This window comes from Gracilinanus agilis, chromosome 2 (assembly GCF_016433145.1).
Source record: "Gracilinanus agilis isolate LMUSP501 chromosome 2, AgileGrace, whole genome shotgun sequence".
In the NCBI taxonomy this organism is placed as follows: domain Eukaryota; kingdom Metazoa; phylum Chordata; class Mammalia; order Didelphimorphia; family Didelphidae; genus Gracilinanus; species Gracilinanus agilis.
Genome location: NC_058131.1, coordinates 312,525,916 through 312,549,647, shown reverse-complemented (window position 1 = coordinate 312,549,647; position 23,732 = coordinate 312,525,916). Strand labels below are relative to the sequence as shown.

The 23,732-nt window shown below is 37.3% G+C and overlaps 1 protein-coding gene across 1 annotated transcript in view; it reads right to left on the bottom strand.

The window, feature by feature from the left end:
* Positions 1-14,206: 14,206 nt before the first annotated feature.
* GARRE1 (granule associated Rac and RHOG effector 1) overlaps positions 14,207-23,732 on the bottom strand; it is an 82,674-nt gene continuing 73,148 nt past the window's right edge. Inside the window, exons 10-13 of the mRNA XM_044664204.1 lie at positions 21,744-21,909; positions 20,563-20,700; positions 17,187-17,265; positions 14,207-14,758 (exon numbers count right to left, since the gene is read on the bottom strand). Of these exons, the coding sequence (XP_044520139.1) occupies positions 14,423-14,758; positions 17,187-17,265; positions 20,563-20,700; positions 21,744-21,909 (719 nt within the window). The 3' untranslated portion in view covers positions 14,207-14,422. The remainder of the gene's footprint in view (positions 14,759-17,186; positions 17,266-20,562; positions 20,701-21,743; positions 21,910-23,732) is intronic.

Below are 23,732 nucleotides of genomic sequence, written 5' to 3'. Positions count from 1 at the left end.
TTATTTTTGGAGAAGGTGGGATTTTAGTTGAAACTTATAGAAAATCGGGGAATCCAGGAGGTGGAAATGAAAAGGAAGAGCATTCCAGGAACATGGGACAGCTAGTAAAAATCTTCAAAGTTGGAAGATGAAGTGTCTTGTTCAAAGAATAGCAAGGAGGTTAGTGTCACTGTATTCCAGACTACATGGTGAGGGGAGAGAATGTTAGATTTAAGAAGACTGGAAATGTGGGGAGGGGAGTAGATTATAAAAGGGCTTTGAATGTCAAATGGAGGATTGGATATTTGATCCTGGAGGTGAAAGGAAGCCCAAGGAATTTACTGAGTAGGTTGTGATGTATCTAGACCTGAACTTTAGGAAGATCACTTTGGCAACCAAGTGGAGGATAGACTGGAGTAGGGAAAAACTTTTGACTGACAAAGTAATCTGCAAGTTATTGCAAGAGTCTATCGGGGGTGATGAGGGCCTACTCTAGGGTGATGGTAGTGTCAGAGGAAAGAAGACATAAGCAAGTGATATTACAGAGGTAAAATTCTTCACAACAGATTGGATGGGGGCAGGCGCAGGAGGCAGTGAGAAAGTGAAGAGTTAAGGATGATATATCAAGGTTGTGAGCCTCAGTGATTGGATGGTGGTACCCTCAACAGAATTAGGGAAAATAGGAAGATGGAAGGGTTTGGGGTTGGGGGAAGATAATGATTTCAGTTTTGTATGTATTCAGTTTAAGATGTCTATAGGACATCTAGTTCAATAAAGTAGCTGTGAATGTGAGTCTGGGAGTTAGCAAAGAGGTTAGAGCTGGATAAATAGATTTAAGAAACATCAGCATAGAGACAATAATTGAATCCATGGGAGGTGATGAGCAATCAAGTAAAAATAAAATAAAATAAAATAAAATAAAATAAAATAAAATAAATAAGAGGGAAAAGAGAAGAGAGCCCAGAACAGAACCCCAGGAGACCTCTAAAGTTAGAGGACTTGACCTGGATCAGCATTTACCCAAAGAAACTAAGATGGAGTGGTAAGATTGGTAGAGCACCAGGAGAGATTAGTGTCACAAAAACTTAGAGAGATGAGACTATCAAGAAGAGGCTGATCAATAATATCAAAGGCTACAGAATGGTCAAGAAAGAGTAGAACTGAGAAAAAGCTACTAGATTTGGCACTTAGATCTTTAGTAATTTTGAATAGAACAGATTTAGTTGAATAATAACATTAGAAGCTAGATTATAAAGAAATAAGAAGAAAGTGAGAGGAAAGTTAAGTAGAGGCACCTACTGTAGATGACATTTTTCAAGGGATTTAGCTATAAAAAAGAGAGGGTAGATATGGACTGATAGCTAGGAAGGATGGAGGAATCAAATGAGGATTTGTTGAGGATGAAAGAGACATGGGAATGTTCATAGGCAATAGGGATACATCCAGTACACAGGGAGAGATTGAAAATGTGAGAGTGGAAATGATAAAGAAGACAGTCTACTGGAGAAGACATGATGGAATGTGATCATTTGTGCATACAGAGAACTTTGCCTTGGCAAGAAGAGCCATCTCATTATTCACAAGAGGGAAGAAAGATAATGGTAGAGGGCATCTGGATGATGTGGAGGAGGAGAGAAGGAGCTCTTAGAGAACAACTTCAAATTTTTTCAGTGAAATATGAGACTTCAGGAGGGATAAAAAGGTTTGGGAGTGCTGCTGTAATGAGCGGGATGTGAGTTAACTAGGGAAATGTAAAAGAATTGCCTTTCAGTGAGTGAGGGCCCAGTTGAGGTTATGCAAAATAAATTTGTAGTGTACTAGTCAGCATGGTTTCATGATTTTCTCTACCTTTACTCAGCAGCACAAGTGTAAGAGGAAAGGCAGCAGATGGTGGGAGTGATTCAGGGCTAAGGATTTGCAAGGGAATTCTGATGATGTAAGAAGAGGGAAAGGGACTTGAGAAGAGGTCAGTGTAGAATCAAACTGGTTAACCAGGGGGTTAAGATGGGGGGAAAAGGAGAGTGTAGCCAGTGCAGGGGTAATAGCCTAGAAAAGAACTGAGGAACTGAGAGATTGGAGATCCTGGTGTGTACAGAAAATAGGGTTTTGGGGTTGCAAGGTCAATTTAGAAGTGGAATGAGAATAGATTATGAATATAATGTGGGAATTTCAGAGTTTATGAATATAGAAGTGGTGCATTTGTGGGTGATGGCAGGATCAAGAGTAAAAACATTTTTTTTGTGTGTGTGCCTTAGGTGAATATAAAGGAGTAGGTCTTGAGAAATGGGCAAGATGAGGAACTGTGAGGTTGGAATATTTAAGGGACCATCAACAACATGTTGATCTCCCCTAGTATTAGAAGAGGAATTGAGACAGAGAGAAAGACTGTGAGCCATGCACTGAACTCAGTGGGGAAAGAGGAAAAATATCCTGGAGCTTAGTAAAAAACAGCCACTAGAATTTTGATTAGGTAATATATATGGATTGAGAGAACCTCAAAGGAGAGATCACTTGAGTGATGGCCCTCCAGAACCTGGAAGTGGCAATTGGGAGTAAGGAGTATTCCAACCTTGCTGCCTTGACCAGTGAGTCAAGGAATGAGTGAAAGTGCAGCCAGTGCTGGAAAAATCTGCCAGGGAAGCTGTCATTAGAAGGCAGTCAGATTATAATGAGAGTCAAAAGATGGCAGCAGTAGGAAAGGAAAAGAATTAGGGTTATAATATATGGAGAAGGCATTCCAGAAAGCATAGGAGAAAGAGTGCTTTAGAGTGGGATATTGGGTGAAGGAAAAAGTTTAATTGAGATGAAAGGGGATTATAATAAGGGGATTAGGTAGTTGGGGAAAGGCAATAAAGTTTGAAGGATGACAGTTTAGGATTAGAATCACTGGGATAGGGAGAGTATGACCAATAGGAAGTTTGTTAATCATCGAGGAATGAGTTTAGGAAGATTTTCATTGCCCATAGGAGTTTGGCTTCAGGGAGGAGTCCTTTTAGGGCCTTGGGTGAGGGGACAGGTGTTGGAATTGAAGGAATGGTATTACTCTTCTTCTTCCAAACTAGACCAGTCTGGAGCCTTGATGAAATAACCTTTTCCCTCTTTTCTAGAAGGGAGGAGTTGGCTTAGTGGCATGGTATTTCTCATCTTCCAGCAGAAGATAGAAGACTAGGCAGGAGGTCTGGCTCAATGGGAGTGCTCCCTCCATCAACTGAGATATCAGTTTCTTCCATGCCTTAGCAGAGTCTTTGTGAACTGCTGTAACTAAGAATATTCATCCTCTGATAGGCAAACCTCTGCTGATAAGCCTCTCCAAACTTAATGAAGTTAATGAAGAATACTTTGATGAGTTGGCCTGGCATCATATCCTTATTTCAATTCATTTTATTATTTTAATATTTCATCATTAAAATTTCCCAGCTCAGTAGGTCTTGCTATAAGTTATACTATGCTTTCAATAGCCTTCAAGAAACTAGGTTTACTTCAACAAAATGATAAGGCATCAAAGGATTTGAATGGAATCTCCTCAAGTATTACATAATTCCTTTACCTGGTTAGATAATTTCACCAATCCCCAAGAAATAGAAATAGGTAAGTGCATGCTCCTCATGATCAGAACATTTTAACCTGACATATAGGTGAACCTAAAATTCACAAAAGGCCTTTTTTAACCTTTGGGATATTTTTCATGTGGTCTTCCCACTGTTTTTTTAACAGGTTACTCCATCTCCCCAAACCATGCCTAGAATGCTTTCCCTCCTCAACCTCTTACCTTCCCTGGCTTCCTTCAAGACTCAGTTCAAATCTCCCCTTCCTGGTCACCTTCCACTGCTGGTACCTTCTCTTGGAGATGATCTCCCATTTGAGTGGATAGATAGATAGATAGATAGATAGATAGATAGATAGTTGTTTCCTTGATGTCTTACTCCTGAGAAAGTGAGAGCATAAACTGCATTTATGTAATTCTTTTTAATCCAGGGCTTAACACAGTGCCTGGCACATAGTAAACAATAAATCTTCCTTAACTGATTAACTTAATTAAGAACCATCTCTCCTTATGCCTCACTCACTTTGTGCCAGGCTTCAACAGGGATTAGAGTGGAAGACAGGAGAAGAAATGGTCTCTGCCTTTAGGGAACTCATCATCTAGTAAAAAGAGGTATGAGGTCACTTGTTGGAACCTCAATATCCCCATCTAGAAAATAAAGGAGGAAGGTGGCATGATGGAAAAGGCAATGGCTCTGGACTGAAAGGTCCTAGATTCAAATCCCACTTCTGACCTTACTGATGTGACCCCGGGCAAGGCAAAACCTCTCATCCTCAGCTTCATCATCTGTAAAATGATATATGTGGTTGGAACAATAGTCTAAGGATCTACTCCATGAAGGCTAGGCTAGTTGTTCCTTAAGCAATATTGAAACAATCTCAAAACTTAATGGAAACATCTTCAAAACTAAATTGGCTCAGAAGACTAACACTTGAACCACTGATACAGCTCAAGAGGCTTAAGTTCCAAGAAGTTTCTTCAAGAGGAGGCTTTGCCTCAGGCTTCTAAGTGGCAAATCAGTATGGCTACACCCAAATGAATCAAAGATGTAGCCTATCTGATCTTTCCTAGATGTGTCTAAGTAGGCATCCTTTTTTAAAAACTGTTGAATGACCTTGAGGAGTTTCATTTCAAGATTAGGATATCTTGAACTTAAGCTAAAAGAAAAGCCTTAGAGGGGCCTGAAGTACTATAAGTGAATTGTATATCAAGGCTTCTGAGGTACCTTCTGGGTCTAGATCTATAAGCCTATGATCTGAATGCAGTGAAGACACAACACTTCTGAACCTCAGTTTCCTCATGTGTAAAATAAAGGAGGCAGTATGGTATGTTGGCGAAAGTACAGAATAAACAATCTGGATTTTGCACAAAGTTCCCTTCCAGATCAAAATCTAAATGTTGTTTCTATAACACACATAGATCCATCATATGGTATTGAATGCCCAAATTTTAGTTCAGAGATGGTTGTTTGTGGGTCAATCCTCAGTCCCCACCAGGCACTCCAACAACCCTAATCCTGGCCTTGATGAAACAGAAAGGGGCCAGGGAAACAGCATTAGAAAGGGAGGCTGGGGTCAGAATATAGAGAATCTTGAATGTAAGACTAAGGAGTTGGGATTTGATGATTGGTGGATGTTGAGAGGGAGGCAAGTCAAAGACAATGCTGAGGTTTTCTGCCCTGAGGCAGACTGATCCTATTATCTCTGGGTTATCTACTCAATAAACTGGAGGCTTCTCTATCACCTCCTGGCCAAATATAGAATCCTCTGGTGTTCAAAGTCCTTTATAATCTCCCCCTCCTACCTTTCCAGTCTTCTTATACCTTAATAACTTCTCTCCTCCCATGTAACCACTGATCCAGTGACTGTGTCCTCCTTGTTGTTCCTCAAACAAGACGCTCCCATCTGACTCCCTTGTATTTTCACGTGATGGTTGTCCCTCATGCCTAGAATGCTCTCCCTCCTCATCTCCACCTCTTGGCTTTCCTGGCTTCTTTCCAGGCCTGGCTACAATCCCACCTTCTATGAGAAGACTTTCCTGAGGCCTCTTATTTCCTGTACATATAATATATACTATATATACATATATACAATAGAATATACAATATCTCCAATATATATACACATAAACCACACACTCATATGTATATATGTATACATGTATGTACAACCCATATATGGGTGTGTATACCCCATACACATACACATGCTGCACGTGCATAGATATACACGTGCATTGGTGTGTGTAGACATACACATATATGTATGTAGGTATGTACACAGATGTCTAGACATGCACATACCCCCGTGTGGGTTGTGCTTGCATGTATATATACATATACATGGACACATATATGTGTTCCCATGTTGCCTTCCCCATTAGACTATGAGTTCCTTGAGGACAGAGACTTGTCTTTTGCATTTCTTTGCATGTCCAGTGCTTGGCACAGGGAAGGGGCTTAATAAATGATTTTCGAGTCATGGGCTGGAAGCTAGTCCTTGGAGCAGAACATGTAACAAGATGATATGGTCCAGATTATGACATAATAAATACCCACTCAGTAGAGGAGCCTCCCAGTCAGTTCTCACTTGTCAGGGGATGTATCTGAGGGCTTTTCTTGGGGCATCAGTGCCCTGAATGGGTATGGAATGCTATATATCATTAGATGCATTAATGCATTAACTATGGGGCAAGCTAGGTGGTGGAGAGGAGACAATGGCAGGCCTGGAGTCAGAAAGACTCATCTTTCTGAGTTCAAATGTATCCTCAACTACTAACTCACTATGGGATCCTGAGCAAGTTATTTACCCCTGTTTGCCGCAGTTTTCTCATCTATAAAATGAGCAGCAGAAGAAAATGGCAAACCCTGCCAGTATTTTTGTCAAGAAAACCCGAAATGGGGTCACAAAGAGTGTTGTTTCAACAGAAACAACAACGTGTTTACAGTGTTGGATGGTTTTGAGTACCTTTTTTCCCTAATAAGGGAGAGGTCGACAAGGGCTGAAGGTTCAGCAGCTACTGCAATTTGAAAAAAATGGTACCAATAAAACTTTTACAAAGAAAATATATGTAATTTTATTGCTTTCAAGCATATACAGGCTAAGGATTCAAGGACAACTGATCAAAGTTCTGCTTAAGAAAGAATATAACTTCTCCAAAGTTAGAGAGTTACTTTAATGAATACTTTTAAATGTTTGGAAATCAGTCAATGGTTCTTAACACTTAGAAAGTGAAGAGGTAAAGAGTTAAAAGCACATAGCATTACCTAAATTTCTGTAAGGAATTGTAACAAAATCTTTTATAATGTTGTCATAAAAAATAGAGAGAGAGATGTGAAGTAGATGATAGGGTAGGACTAGGTGCATCAAAAGCTGATTGAGGGGGCAGCTGGGTAGCTCAGTGGATTAAGAACCAGGTCTAGAGATGGGAGGTCCTAGGTTCAAATCTGGCCTCAGACATCTCCCAGTTGTGGACCTTTGGCAAGCCTAATTGAATGGCTGGACCAAAAAATGGTTGATTAATGGTTTATTTTAACTCTGAGGCAAGCATCTCAGTGTGCTGTGTAGATTTTGTTCTGGATTCTGCCTTCTTCCACATTTTAAAGCAATGCCTTGGATAAGGCAAAAATGGCATGTTTATCAAACTGGGTAATGAGAGATAGGAGGAGCATTAAACACATTGGATGACTGAACTAAGATTTTAAAAGATGGGACAGGTTAGATGGTAAAATGAAATTTGATAGGGACAGATTAAATATTTGTATTTAGGCAAGATAACTACACAAGTATAGTAAAGGGCACAAATGGCAAGAAAACAGTTAAAAAAAAACAAACAAATTTTAGTTGATTTCAAGTTCAATATGTCAAGAGTGCAATATGGCATTTTAAAAATGTCTCTTAGAAGACACAAACAGAAGTATAAGGTCCAGAGCATGGGACATGAGAGTCCTACTCTGGACATATTCCATTAAGAGCAGTACATTCAGTCTGGGGCATGCCATTCTAGGAATCCCAATGACCAGTCATGTGTTGGTTGAGAGGAGGGTGACCAGAAGGATGAGAAGCCTTGAAACTCTGTAATATAAGGATCAACTGAAGGAATTGGTAAAGTTTAGCCTGTAAAAGGGAAAACTTAAGAAAATAGGGTATAATTACTATCTTCAAATACTTAATGGATTATCACATGGAGGAGGGGTTAAATTTATTTGCCGAGTCTCAGAGGGCAAAAGTAGGACCAATAGGGAAAGTTATAATGACTTATTTGGGGTCAATAACCATTTAATTTAATAATCATCTATGAAGCACTTAGTATATGGGAAACCTATTGTGTTAAGTGCTGGAGATACAAAAACAACATGAAAAAATCAGTTTTTGAGGAATTTGCTTTTTATAAGGGGATACATTACACAAATAAATAAATATAGGAAAATTTGAGAATAGTAAGAATACCAAAGTGGGCAAGCATTAACCTTTTTTTTGTGTGATGGACCTTTTTTCTGGTGAAGCCTGGACCCCTGATCAGAATAATGTTTTTATATACATGAAATAAAATATATAAGATTACAAAAGAAAATAAATTACCTTATCAATTTTTAAAAACAGTTTCTAGATGAAGAGCCCCTAGTCTAAGAATCCCTGAGCTAGCGAGGGATAAGAAAAGCTCCACCTGAGACGCAGTACATGAAATGAACCTTAAAGAAAGCTAAGGATTCCAAACAGTGGAAATGAAGGTGTATATTCAAGGCACAAAAAGGAAGATGAAATAAAGAGTTCTGGGACCAATAAGCAGATCAGTTGGCTAAAATATGAGTGAAGAAAACCAAGGTGCTATCAGTATGGAAAAGTAGGTTGTAAACAAACTGCGAAGGGCTTTAAATTTCAAGTTAAGGAATTTGCATTTTCTCCTGCAAGCAATAGGGAACCATTAAAGGTTCCCGAGTAAAGGGAGTGACATGAGAGATCTGTGCTTAAGGAGTATTATTTTGGAAGCTGTGTAGAAGATAGGTTAGAGAAGGGAAAATGGACCTGAGAAAATAGTTAGAAAGCCATTGCATTGTCTAGATCAGAAATAAAGCCTCAACTAAGGTAGTGAATGTGAGTGGAAAGAATTGAACTAATTCAGAGATGCTATAGAGGTAGAAATGAGAATATTTGATAACTGATTGGATATGGAGGGGTAATGAAGAGAGAAAAGCCAAAGATGACTAATATTGAAAATTTGACTGATTAAATGATGAAGGCCTTAACAGAAATATAGGATTTTGGAGAAGGGACAGGTTTGAAGGGGGAGGAAAAAATAAATTTCATTTTTACCATTTTTTACCATTTTAATGACATCCAAGTGGAAATGTCTAGCTGACAGTTGGAGATATAGTAGAGAGCTCAAATGGCCTTAGGACAGAACATATAGATTTGGGCATCACCTCCATAGAGACAAATATGGAGAAGAACTTCCCAGTTAGAGTGATTCAGAAATCCTGCCTTGATAGGTAGTGAAGTCTCTATTGCTGGTGTAGGCTGGGTAACTAATAGTTAGGAATGTTATAGAAGAGTTTCCATAATTTGGGCAGGAGTTAGATTGGTTAACATCCCAAATCTGTCATTCTGGGATTATTCTTAATTAAATAAAACCTAAACTAGATAGCTATTGATTGGTCATGCTGAAAAATAAAATATAGGGTATTTATTATATGCCTTGCTAGTGAACTATACAATTTTTTTGGTGTCAAAGGCACAAAACACATGACCTGATTTCTGTCCTTGCCAGCAGTTTTAGGCCTTCATTATCATCTAGACCAGTTGTAGAAGTTTTTTCCTTCCTTCTTAATCATAACCTTTGTTGTATTCAAGAAAAATGCCAAGTATTTAAATGCAAATCTCAAATGAGGATAAAAATATTTGGATACCCTAAAGGGGTTCTGTCTCAAAGCACATGAAGATTAAGTGACAGTAAATTCTAGCTTTTCTCTTTGGTCCAAGTTGTAGGAGGTGGAGAAAGTGGGGAGGTAATAGGAAGAGCATTATAATAGTAGTAATAACTAATAGGTTACCATCCTTGTATGACACCTAACTTTAGGAGCTGTAAGGTTTAAGGAGTTAGGAAGGTTTAAAAATCACTGAGTGGAAATGTAAGTAGTATTCCTTCATGTAAAATGTTACTGATACTGAGACTACAAGAATAACAATGGAAAGAGTCACAAACTGTAAAAGCTGGAGGGAACTGAGAACAACTCCCAAATTTTGTCAGATAGGAAAGCTGCTGTTCAGTCATTTTTTCAGTCATTTCTGACTCCTTATGACCTCATTTGGAATTTTCTTGGCAAGATACTAGAACAGTTTGCCATTTCCTTCTCCCGCTCATTTTTACAGATGAGGAAACTAAGGCAGAGTTAAGTGACTTGACCAAGGTCATCTAGCAAGTGTCTGAAGCCAGATTTAAACTTATCTTCCTGACTTCAAGCCTAGCACTTTATCCACTGCATCACCCTAGCTGCACTTAGGAAAACTGAGGCCTATATTTGACCAGGATCACAGAATGCATTATGACACTTTTTTTTTAAACTGGGCTTGTGATTAAATGGATATAAAGAGAACCCAAGGAGGAAACTCCCTTCACAAATGCAACACAAATTAATTCCTCTACAACCTATGGCCTTAAAAATTTTTTCTGAGAGGTTGAGTAACTTGTCACTTATGATTAAATGGCAAGGTCAGACAAATACCTCTTCAAAGAACTGGGATTCTATGGAATTCATCTCCTCTGTGTCCAAAGCCAGTGTAATTTTCCAATGCACCAAATTTCAAATTCTGGCCTATTTTCATATTTTATTACTTTTCACTTTTCAGTGAAAGCAGACACTGTTGCTGAAAACACAAAGTACATCAGAGGAAGAACTGACCCCAGGTCTTCCTGAGTCTGAGGTCAGTTTTCTAATCCCCTATGTTGGGTTACTTTAGGAATGACTGGGAAATAGAATTAGCAAATTAAACTTCCAGGATTCTGTTGTAATACTACCATCTCAGATTAAAATATTTTATCTCATCCATAAAACTCTGATGATCTAGTGCTTCATGGAATAGAGATCCAAAGTCTTTATCAATAAACATTTATTAAGCACTTACTATGTGCCAGTCTCTGAGCTAAGTGCTTAGAGATGAAGGGATTTTAAGGACTCTCTATAGATTGACTCCATATCTGATGTAAGAAACTTTTCTATAGCATACATCCTCTACTTGAAGATTTCCAATGATGGGGAATTCACTGTTTTACAAAATAATGCTATATTCTGGAACAGTCTTTAGGAGTCTCTTCCTAATATCCAAACTTCTTGATTTTCTTTTCTGTTCAAATATTAACTTTCTTTAGAAACTTTTAGTGCTTTGTTTACTGCTCCAATAAAATATTACAATCCAAATATTAAAGATGGAAAGGAATTTAAAGAACATGTAGGGGGGCAGCTGGGTAGCTCAGTGGATTGAGAGTCAGGCCTAGAGATGGAAGGTCCTAGGTTCAAATCCAGCCTCAGACACTTCCCAGCTGTGTGACCCTGGGCAAGTCACTTGACCTCCATTGTCCACCCTTACCACTCTTCCACCTAGGAGCCAATACATAGAAGTTAAGGGTTTAAAAAAAATAAAGAACATGTAGTCTAACCCATCATTTTATAGATAAAGAAACTAAAGTTCAGTGAAATTAAATGGCAAAGTCAGACAAATACCTCTTCAAAGAACTGACTCTATGGACACCATGGAATTCATTTCCTCTGTGTTTGAAGCCAGGGTGTTTTCCACTATTCCATGGTTCAAATTCTAGCCCACTTTCATATTTTATTACTTCCCACCTTTAAGTGGAAGCAGAAACAGTTGTTGAAAACATATACACTACTGAATACATAATTCATTTTGTGGAATCTGTTGCTTTGTTTCTTAAGACAACAACCCCCAGAGTTGTTCTAGCTATAGAAATAGTTTTGTTTCTTAGAATTCTGCATATAAGGCAGGCATGGAGGAGGCACTAGCTAGAAAGATGACACAACAGGTCAAAAGTATAAATATTTCTAATTCTGTTGAAGATTCTCAGATTATAAACACTTGCCACCTGCCCAGGCATTTAGAGAGTTTAACTGGAATTAGAAGGAAGGAAAGAGCCATTTAAGGAAGTTAAGATCAAGACCTGAATGGGTAATGGGACAAATGCTGGAGCCATCTGATCCCTTTTCCTCCCCCAACAGTAAGCACAGCATGGTGACATCATGGACTTCACATATATTGCAAGGCTGCTAAGGAAGTCTCTTTAATGAGATTCTTGCCAAGATGAAGAGAGCTTCCTGTAGATTATTTAAGCTTCTGATTTTGGTTCATAAATACATTTTTGTTAAATATGATTTAGAAAATCATCTGAAGAGCAAGTCTGATTTCAGAGTAAAAATTCAAATAACAGCAAATTACTGAACTGAACTTTGAAAGCAGAGAACAAACATAGGACTTGCTAGGGAGAGTCAGAGTTTGAGTTAAAGCAAGCTACAGCATATTATTAAATGTATATCTTTAATAAAGCAAATAGTTATTTTACTTACAGAAGCATTAGAAGTAAAATACAAAATATACAGTTCCAGTTCAGAAGCACTGAACCATTCACATGAAGCACTGCAGTAAGGGCAAGTGAACGGGATGTCAGAAAGCACCGAGCCTTCCTACCGAGTGGGACAAGCCCCTTGGTAGCAGGACTCATCTGCCACAGACCACACCTGGAAGCACCAGGGCTCCAAAGGACTGGAAGCTGGGGACATAGCACCGATGCAGAGACACACACAAACAGCTTCACCTCACACAGCCTGAACAGCTCACTCTGACTCCAGGGACATAGCACCCATGCAGAGACACACCAATGGTTTCGCCACACAGTCTCCACAGCTCACTCTGACTCCAGGTAGAAAATGCCTTAATTCAAAACACAAACAAATTGGAAAAAGGAATATAGGGATGGCACCTGTGCTGAGCAATATGTCAGAGCAGAAAGAACTACCCATCCAGGAATGAGACCTTTGGGCAGACATTGATGAATCATAGTATTTCAGTGTAATAGAACTTTGGATTCAGGGCACTGTGGACATGTTACTTTGGGAAACCAAACACCATCTGTCAAGCAAAACAGTCACAAACAGTTGCAGCAGGAGGACATCCAAAGTAAAACGAATGCGGACATTATGACAATTTACACAGACAAAAGCCACACAATGACTGTGCAAAGCACATTCCTATAAAAAGTCTATGTACAGCAAACAATTCTTTGTAAACATGGTGAGTGTGAATTTTCAGAAAACATGGTGACAATATCATAAATACAGGCAACATTGGCATCTTTGAACAACACACAAAAATCACATTCTGGGACTAAAAATTTGACCCAGCATCATACAACAGAAAAGATGGAGGTTGGGCTGAGACACCCTGAATCTCTCTATATTAGTGTTTTGTATATCTTTTTTTTTTTGGTATCTTTAAATATAAGATTCATTTACGTCTTTAAAAATGAGAACATAAATGTGCTATTACTATTTTTGCTGAAAAAAGTTTATATGGCATTAGAACTAATATCCCATTTACTGGTAGTTAACACATATTAGAATGGTATAATGATTTAAGAAAATATAAAAATAAGATTAATACTGTCAAAACTTTCATACCAGAAAATATTGTGGATTTTAATCAGTTAGACTCTTTCAAAAATGAAATATGAAAATTTAAATAAGCTTTATATAAAGAATCTTTTGTAACCTCAATTAATGTACAATGGATAACTATACATATATTTATCATTGTTTTTCAATGTAAGCACCATTCAACTTTTCTAAATCCACTTTGGTTGGAAAATATTTCTAACTCCACAGGTAGTATCTATTTAATGGCACATATTAACTGAGCTGAGTTTTCTCTTTTTGTTTACTTTAAAAGCAGCACTGTCTTCAACTTACTCCTTCCTAAATTTCAATGTTTTTTTTTTTTTCTGAGCCAGCTCACAAATGTTACTTGTAAATACAGTCTGAAAAAAAGACAATTAAATAGAGTTGTCTTCTAGCTTTTATACTTTGTCACATCAAAGGAAGACAAAGTTGAAAAGACCTATGGCCAAATTGATAAGTATCTAATTGTGAATCAAAACCGACTTCCCCTCTTACCAAGTGAAAATAGGCCTCCTTTGGGTAGGAAAGCTACTGCCTTTTGTGACCCTCATTTAGAGATCTCAGTTGATCTGTGCTTACAATAGGACAATATTGCAATTCTTAGATTGGTGATGCTTTGCAAACAGAGCTGAAACTATCTACCTCCAGGGATATACTCTGAAAAGCTGCTGGTTGTCACTCCCATAGAAAACTCACAGGGCCCAAGTTGCTCACCTTAGAGTATAAAGGTTTTTATCATTTGCTCATTTTCTATATAAACTTAAATGAAGACAATGTTGAGCAAAACTCCGACCACTACATTTGTTATTTTAAAATATTAAATGCATTTTAGGCAAGAGATGTTTTAACTATAAATCTATATGAAAAAATAGCTATAAAATAGTGTCTGATATGATAGTATTTTTTAGCAATATTTTTAAAAAAAGGTTTAGAAAGTAAAGATAATATACACATTTTAAAAGCTCTTCTATGTTACAGTCTGAACTGCTTTGTGTGCCTAACAAAAATAGTGGCCTCATTTGCTCAACATCTGAGCTTAGGTATGTCAATTTCAATGGGATCTCCCTTTGCAAAAGTAACCAGACATAATGCCATGTTTTATCAAACAGAACGTCCACAAAATAGCTTTATCTTTTCATAGAATTGTGAAGGCCCATTCATGGCCACCCGTCGCTACTGATGAGACAACCAGTATCCTTCCGAGGTGTGTGAAGCCATTAGTACTGATGTAGATAGGATGGTCTGCGCTCCTGCTTCACGGGAAAAGATTTAAAGCCCTTGTTCATGGGTTTGTGCTGGGCTGCTGCCTGCTGTGCCTGCGCCTGAGCCTGGGCTTGCTGCCCATAGGCAAATGTAGAGGACATCCCTGTTGACGGAGCACAGTCACCAGCTGTAGACCAAACTGGTGACTGTAAAATTTGCATCGTGTCATTCCACTGGCTGACAGGATTGGTAATATGATACAAAGACGGGCTCTGACTGGGCAGTGTGTTGGTGAGAGGTGAAGGATGCTGCCAGGGGGCCTTTGGAGGCCACGTTTTGGTTTTATTATCCTGCCAAGAAAAAAGCAAATTAAAATTTTGATTTTCAAAACAAATTTCTCAAAGGAGGGAAACTGTCATCTGAGGAGAAACTAACCAGGCTAATGTTAGTCAAAGCCCAACAGAATTCATTCCCTGAATTGTTTTATGGGGGATTGTTTTAGAAAAACTACTCAAGCTTTCATCTATTACACATTCACATGTATCAGAATCCTAACTTCCTTCTGATCCGGGGGAAAAAAAAAAAAAAAAAAGGCTCTCTTGATAGTATTTGGGAGAATGGAAGTGGGGAGGGGAAGAATTCCAAGAACCATTAGTGTCTTCTGACTAGAATCAGTGGCAGCTACTTATGCCAGGATTTGGATACCATTTTGTGCAGTAGAAACAAGGGAGATTCTAAAGCCTTTGGCTGACTATAACGTGTAAAACAATAATGTGGTTCCACTAATGTTTTCTCCCTCTGCAATGACCAACAGACTCATCACTCTCTTGGGAATGTTTGGCTCTGGCTATGCAAATAAAATAAATAAATTAAATTTAAAAAATAGCATCTATGTTATCTCTATGTGAATCATCTGTTTTTCCAATTTCTTATTAATGAGACATCTCTAGTATATTGTCATAGCTTAAGTAAATGGACTGGAATGATCACATTATCATGATATATGTCAAGTGCTTTGCAAACCTCAAAGTAAAATCAGCCATTATTATTGTAAATTCTGAAAAATATAAAATGGTAAAATAGGAATAAAAAATACATATTCATTCATTTTCTCTCTCAATACTCTCAGTGTCATCTAGTCCCATGGTTCACTTATACTTAAGCAAATGATTCCCAGATCTATATATCTGGCTCTATTCTCTCTCCTAAACATTTTTGCATTATCCAAAGCTTGCTGGATTTTCCCTAAGTACCTAAGCTTGACATGTCCAAAACAAACTCTTTCTTTCCCTTTACACTGTTTCCTTTTGTGAACTTTTCCATATCTATTCAGATCTTATGAATTAATTTCTGTGAATTTTTTTATTCACTCGGGTTCTCAGTCTTAGAGTCATCCTCACTGACTACCTTTCACCCCACACATCCATTCAGTCTGCCAAGTCCTATCTAGTCTTCCTATTCTGTGTCTCTCACATCTGTCCCTTATAACTTTCTTGCCTGGCTACTACTAATTTAGGCCCTTATAATCTTGCCTGGTCTAACAACTACTACTACTAACAACAATATATAGTGCTCACCATGTGCCCTATCTTGTGAAAAGCATTTTTAACATTTTCATCTCATTTGATATTCACAACAACCCTGGAAAGGTAGATAGTATCAGTATCTCCATTTTACAGATGAAGAATCAGAGGGAAATTGTCATTTAAGACTTGCCCATGGTACACAACTAGTAGGTATGAGAAGCCAGATTTGAATGTAGGTCTTTTTGACATTAGGCCCTGCACTCTACCCACTGTGCCATCTAGTTGCCTTCTACTGTCAGTTATAGTAACTTCTAGTTAGCTTTTCCTGCCTCAAGTTCTCTCTCCTCTCCAATTTATCCTCCATACTCCTGCCAAAGTTGTATTTTCTAAATCGCAATTCTGATGATGTCATTTCCCTACTGGACAAACACCTACCACCCCTTATTAACTATAAGAAACAATACAAACTATTGATTGGCATTTAAAGTCCTTAAGAACTTGACTTTCCCCAGGCTTAATATATATTACTCCTCTTTGCACACTCCATAGTGTAGTCAAAATGGCCTTCTTACTATTTTTCAAACATGATTCCATCTTTCATCTCTCAGCTGCCCCACATGCCTAGAATACGTCCACTCCATACTTCCTTCTATCTTAAAATCATTAGTTTCCTTCAAAGTTCACTTAAGAACCATCTTCTCTATGAAGCTCTTCCTGATCCTCAACTGCTAGGGCCAATTCTTCCTTCCTATCCCTATTACTTGGTATATACTATGTATATATTTCTATGTGTGCATACTATCTTCCATGACAGAATGTAAGTTCCTAAGGATAGGGAATATTCCAATTCCGGCCTTATACTTCCAGTTCCTAGCATAATGCCTGGTACACAGTAGGAGTTTAATAAATGCTTATTGATTGGTTAAAGAAAAAAGATAAAATACAACTTTTAAATTAAATGCTTATGTTGAAACTCATGCATTTTTTCTTTTAAATATAATTTCTAAAGTTTGTTCAACATACCCATAACTGAGCAAGTTTCATTTTTCTTTGTATCTGACTGAAGCATGAAGCTATAATTTCTGAGCTAGCCACATATTTCACCATATATCAAAATTATCTTAGAACACATTTAATAAGTGTTTTAATATGTTTTGAGACATCCTAAAGCATATTTGGCTCCTTGTTCAGTCCATCTTCATAAAAAGTGACTGCTACTGTGTAATTGAGAGGGAATTGTCATAATCCATACCTGATTAAGGTCATCTACTGTGGAAAGAAGAGGTGGTGATGGTAGTGTGGTAGTCTCTCGTTCACCACTACTATGTTTCCTGAAAGAACAAAAGGTATTATGTAATTATTCAGTTATTCATGGCTGATTTTTTTTTAAACCCTTACCTTCCGTCTTGGAGTCGATACTGTGTATTGGCTCCAAGGCAGGGGAGTGGTAAGGGTAGGCAATGGGGGTCAAGTGACTTGCCCAAGTTCACACAGCTGGGAAGTGTCTGAGACCAGATTTGAACCTAGGACCTCCCGTCTCTAGGCCTGGCTCTCAATCCACTGAGCTACCCAGCTGCCCCCTATTCATGGCTGATTTTAAGGGTTATACTGTTTCCATGTATCCACTCCTATCCACTCCAAAGGTGACATCTTTCAATGGCTATTGTGAAGTCCTTAAATTTTTTTTATGTATAACAAGATTGAAGGAGTCATTATTTGTATACAAGATCTTCTAAGAAAACTTAACTTTATCATTACTTTAATTCAATTAGTAATTGTATTCATATAGTTCCCATGTGTGTCTTGGTAAGTAAACTCCCATATATTTTATATTGTTGGCAGTTATTTTAAGTGGATTTTCTTTTTCTATCTCTTCCTGTTTGGTTTTGTTATTACTATATAGGGATACTGTGTAAGTTTATTTCATATTTTTCAAATTTGTTAAAGTTTTTAATTGCTTCAACTAGTTTTTGGTTGATTCTCTAGGGTTCTCTAACTATACCATATTATCATCACCAAAAAACGATAATTTTGTTTCCTCATTGACTATGCTTATTCCTTCATTTTCTTTTTTTCTTATCTTATTGAGATACCTTGTGTTTCTAGTATAATACTGAATAATATTGCTAAGAATGGACATACTTTTTTCACTCTTGATCTTAATGGAAAGGAGTCTAGTTTATCCATCTTGATTTTAGATATATACTGCTTAGCATTTTAGGAAAAGCTCCATTTATTACTATGCTTTCTAGTTTTATTTTGTTTTTTACTCCAGTAACAAAAAAGATTTCCTCCTATTCAGAGGACTTTTTTTCGTTGAAAAAGATAGTTCACATTTAAATGAGTTATAGTTCTATAATGCCTTCCTCACAACAACTTAGTAATATGAACATTTTACATCTGAACTACATATGTAAAAAGACTCTTGAGATGTGGAGTGGTCTTTACTATAAAGGCCAGTCTTGAAATAATGAGAGAGATAAGATTGGCAGAAGAAAATCTTAGGATCACAGATCCATGATGAGAAGAAATCTCAGAGATCACCTAGTCCAATCCCTTATTTTGCAGATAAGTATATTGAGACCCAGGGAGGTTAAGTAACTTGCTATAGGTCATATATAAGTAGTAGGTATCATAAGCAAAATTTGAACCCAAGTCCTTTAATTCCAGAGCCTGCCTCCAGTCATCATCTTCCAGTCTGGGTCATCACCTTCCAGTGATAGGTTGTTTCAGATTTAAAATTTTTTTTTTTAAACCCTTGTACTTCGGTGTATTGTCTCATAAGTGGAAGATTGGTAAGGGTGGGCAATGGGGGTCAAGTGACTTGCCCAGGGTCACACAGCTGGGAAGTGGCTGAGCCCGGGTTTTAAACCTAGAGATTTAAATTTTTTAAAAAAATGTAATATACTTAAATCTAACATCAAAGAGTGCCAGTTTTATGTGAAAGATGTACAGTGTCTATTTTCAAATCTAATAAATATTTATTGGGTGCCTACTATATAGAAGACCATGATATAGATATTATTTTAATAATCTATCAGCAAATATTTTAGTTCTTTCTAAATACTACATACCAGAGTTATGGCTAGAGGGTCATAGACTTAGAGCTAGAACAGACAAAGCTCAGTTCCCTCTTTTTATTGATAAGGCAGCTCGAGATAAGAAAGGTTAAGTGACTTGTTTAAGCTTATATAACTAATAAGTGGCACTTTTCTTACACTTTATTCTATATAAAAAATGAACCCCCATATCTCTATCTCTTGATATCTTATCCCTCTATCTTTCAAGATTCAGTTCAAATGAAGGTCTCCTTGTTTCCCAAAACCAAAGTTATTTCTCTCTCATCCAATCTCATGGCACTTTATATTCATTTAAGACATTAACTATAATGTAATTCGTGTATTTATTTGTAAATGTTATCATATCTTTCCCTACTCAATATTAGGTCCTGGAGAGAAGGGACCCTATTTCTTTTATCTTTGCATGTCCTGCAATATCTAGCACAATGTCTTGTATGTTATATGTACATAATAGATGACTACTGAATATCAGTCACTTAACAATGGAATATTAGAGCTGGAAGAGGGCTTAGAGATAATTTAGTCTAACCAACTCATTCTACAGATTAGAAAATGAGACTATGAGAATTTAAATATTTTGCCCAAAGTCATGCAAGTTAATTTATGGAAGAACTAGCTCTTTAAGGTACTATGATGCCAACTAAAGTTGAAACCTAACTACCTTGATAGATTACTGGCTCTTTCTTGTAATATTTTCCTGAAGGAGACTTAATATTTTCAAAGATACTTATCTAAAGTCTGTTTTTTTAACACTGCTATTACTACTTTATCCCCATGTGGAGCTATGTACTTGTTAATAATGACTCCATATATATTTGTTTCCAATTCATTTCAAATCAGTTCCTTGCACAAATAGAATATTCAGTTACATGCTGAGCCCTTAGCAGATCCCATGGCCATGGCATCTTTAAATATTAATATATCCAATCAAAAAACCCCTTTTCCCTTTTACAGTGTTGACTTTACAACAAAAATGAAGCCGCTTTATTTATTTTTCCCTTAAATTTTATTTTAAAAAATTTTCCCTATTTACATGATTCATGTTGTCTCCCTCCTCTCTCCCAGAGTTGACAAGCAATTCCACTGGGTTATACTTGTATTATTACTCAAAACCTATTTCCTTATTATTCATTTTTTATAATAAAGCAATCTTTTAAAACCAAAACCCCAAATCATATATCAATATAAACAAGTGATAAACCATGTTTTCTTCAGGATTTCTACTTCCACAGTTCTTTCTCTAGATGTGGATAGCATTCTTTCACATAAGTCCTGCAGAATTGTCCTGAATCTTTGCATTGCTATTAGTGAAGCTGCTTTATTTAAAGAACTACTGAAAGAGCCCTTCACAAAAAAAATCTTCTAACGCAAATGAAGAGTGAGCACAGGCATGACCATAGTTATTTCTTTAGGATAAATGGAGAATTACCTCTTCACAGGAAGTAAATTTTATGATAATGCTTCCTGCCTTCTGAATTTTGTCAAGAATGAAATAATAAATTCAAATGGCTCTCTGTCCTCTTATTAGCTTTCTAAAACTATTCTTACCTTCTCTGCTTAACAGCAGCAACAAGATCTGGCCCTGAAAACATGGAAAACAAACTGTCTCCATTAGCAGAGGATGTCTCATCACTTGAGCTGGCAGAGTCTCCCTGAGTGCCTGACCAGCTATTATTTATCATGTCACTAAAAGACAAATAAAAGAAATTAGTCAAAACTCTCATTCCATTTCTGAAGACTAATATATGTAATAGCTGAAAGAGTTTCTTTCCCTGTCTTTTGTTTTATAGTCAATGAAAATGTAAGACTTTGACCTGGATACATTCATATTCCTCATTAAAGATTTTAGAAGCCTCATGTTTCCATATAATAAATATATTTCTTCAATCACATTTTTGAATAACATGTCTTTTTGGCGCTGTACTTTCTAACACTTTCTGAAATGCTATAGGTCTACATGCAATATGCATTTTCAAACTCAGAAATGCTAAGAAATATTCTGAGACATTTTGGTTTCTCTGAAGATAATTTGTGGGTTTGCAGGGCAACAATTCACGTAACAGATCAAGGAATAAAGATAATCAAATGCTTACTAAAAGTGGCACTGGGCAAGTTACAACTATTTTGAACTTGAATGATTTTATCTATAATATGGAGATGATACTACTTGAACTGCCCAACTTTCAAGATCATAGTGAAGTTCAAATGAAATGATGTAAGATGAATTATTCTTTGAAGATAATGCAGGTAAATTCTTATCTTTTTTTCTTAGCAGGTAACACTGGTTATCTGCTGCATTTCACTCATTTAATTCATAACATAGTCACCCTGATCTTTTGGCACCAAAGTAATGTGAAGCACTTATGCATTTAACAAATTTTATTCTAGTGCAGTCCTTTCCTAGGACAATCAAAGTCAAGAAAATTTTTGCTCTGTTTTAAAATCATTGATTCATATTTATTGTGTCCACGGGGGGGGGGGCTCATCACAACACTGAATATCATGAAATGGACAAAATCTATAACATCTGGTTTATAATCAAAAGAAATTCTCTATTTCTCTCAAAACAAAACCAAAAAATTCAAAGATCACTTTAAGCGACATTCTTTCCAATAAAACAGCCCCCTCATTCCTGCTTCAAGAAGAATGATCTTTGGCTTTCCCTAGGAACCAGAGTTCTTACTCCGTGGGCTTTGAAGCACTGCTGCCTAACGCTTGTCAGCACTCACCCTTCTGTGAAATACTCAGGAAAAGGCCAGGTACGATGGGCATCATCCGGAAGAGGCCAGTTGTTCCGTGCATTGCCTGGACGACGGACATGCTGGGCTTGCCGTTTCTGTTGCAAAGCCTGGCTTACCCCAGCTACATACCGGGCAAACTCTGGGTCTGAGCCAACTAGACACAAAAAGAGCAGTCAATTGTCAGGTCCCCAATGACATATTCATCTCTTTTCTACTATAATTAATCATGGTCTTTTAAGCCTTTAAGCTTGGTTGTCTACCCCAGCACAAAACAAACAAAAAAGCATTCAGGAGATATTAACCCTCAAAAAAGCAATATTACAGCAGTCAATTCTCCACCATTTTCCAAGTGGATTATCTACCACTGCCCAGCCAGATGTTAGCAATCAAGTGCATAATCAGTGAGTGTATACTCAACTCTGTGTATAAGTGGGGAAGAAAAAAGAACGTTCTTTCAGTATGATGATTTTCCTATATCAAGTATGAATTAATTTATCATCTAGTGCTTAACATTATGCATACCATTTCACCTTAAGATTCCTTAAAATATCAATGGCAAACTATACCAAAGAACCAGGTAGCTGGAAAATGACAGGACAAAAAGGCAGCCTGTACTAGCTCTCAGTGGCTTGGTTTCCCACATGTCTAAAGACCTGGGTAACTGTAATGAATAAAGGGGCTGTAGCTAGTAAAGATAATAGATGGAAGAAGGTGCTAGCTTTTGAGAGGAAGGTATGAGCCAAGTACCAGGGGTGGTCTTGAAATTGAATATGAATGAATCAAAGATTCAGCCCCAGGCTAACAGAAAGATAAGTGAAACTCTCCCTTGCTAGGCACCAAGCTCCTTTAAGGTGAATGTTCTATAGCCCCTGTCCTGATAAAGAAGTGACTTCCTATCGGTGTTTCTAAAAGTGAGACAGGAAGGGAGATGTGGCACTTCCTGTCCACAGTAATGGAGTTTATCTCTGCTGTAGCACTTAGAATGTTTAAGCAGCTATCCCTATTAGGCTTTGATGAAAGCAAACAACTAGTTCTTGGATTAAAGCTAAAGGTTTATTGATAATCATGTTTAGGTAAAGGGGATTGGAGAGAGGTTTAGGTAAAACTAAGAACTAGCTAAACTAAGAACCAGCTAACAGCTAACTTCTTAAATCTAAGTTTAAGATGTTGAAGGACTTCCTGGTATGGTCTTCAGCTGACCCAAGGGACCAGCCCAGGGTCAGGAAATAAAGTAGTCTCTTTTGTTGATAAACAAACTAATCTCTTGATAAAAGAATAGTTGGTGATTCAGATGATATTTCAATTTGGCCTGCAGTGATACTTTGATCCTACCTAGCCTATGAAAAACTAATTCCCATGTTCCCACTCCCACCTCCCAAGGCCCCAGAAAACCCAAGAGGGAGAAAGACAAATGAGAAATGAGTTAGCCAGGGGTCTGCAAGCTCTTATATACCGTGGCTCCAACTGCCAGGTGCCACCTTCCCCCTGGCTCATGCCAGGTTCTATATTCTAACTAGGGCAAACTGTCAACTTGCCCCATGAAAATGTGGCAGTATGATTTTCTATATTACATAACATACTGTATGAGATCTAGCCCAATTACCTGAGAATGGAAGTATGGCTTGCTAGGTACATGAAGTACATGTACTAGGTACATTACTTTCTTTGTAAGTTCTTCTGTGCATGTATAGTCAAAATTGGCTAATAAATGCAGGTGAATCCAGGAACTTAAATGTTGGACACTTGATGGAATAAATTAATCTTAAAGTATACTTATAATTAACATTTTAACAATTCAATTTTAAAAATCTAATAAATTTTTGTGAATTTATAATAGGTAATATCATTAAATGCCTTCTTTTTAGGTTGGTAATTTATCAATTAACTATCTTAAGGCTCCCTTCACTATTGTTATTTCCTTGGTCAAAACACCTCTCACTGGTCATCATGCACCTCTCTACTGCCACCCTCTATTAG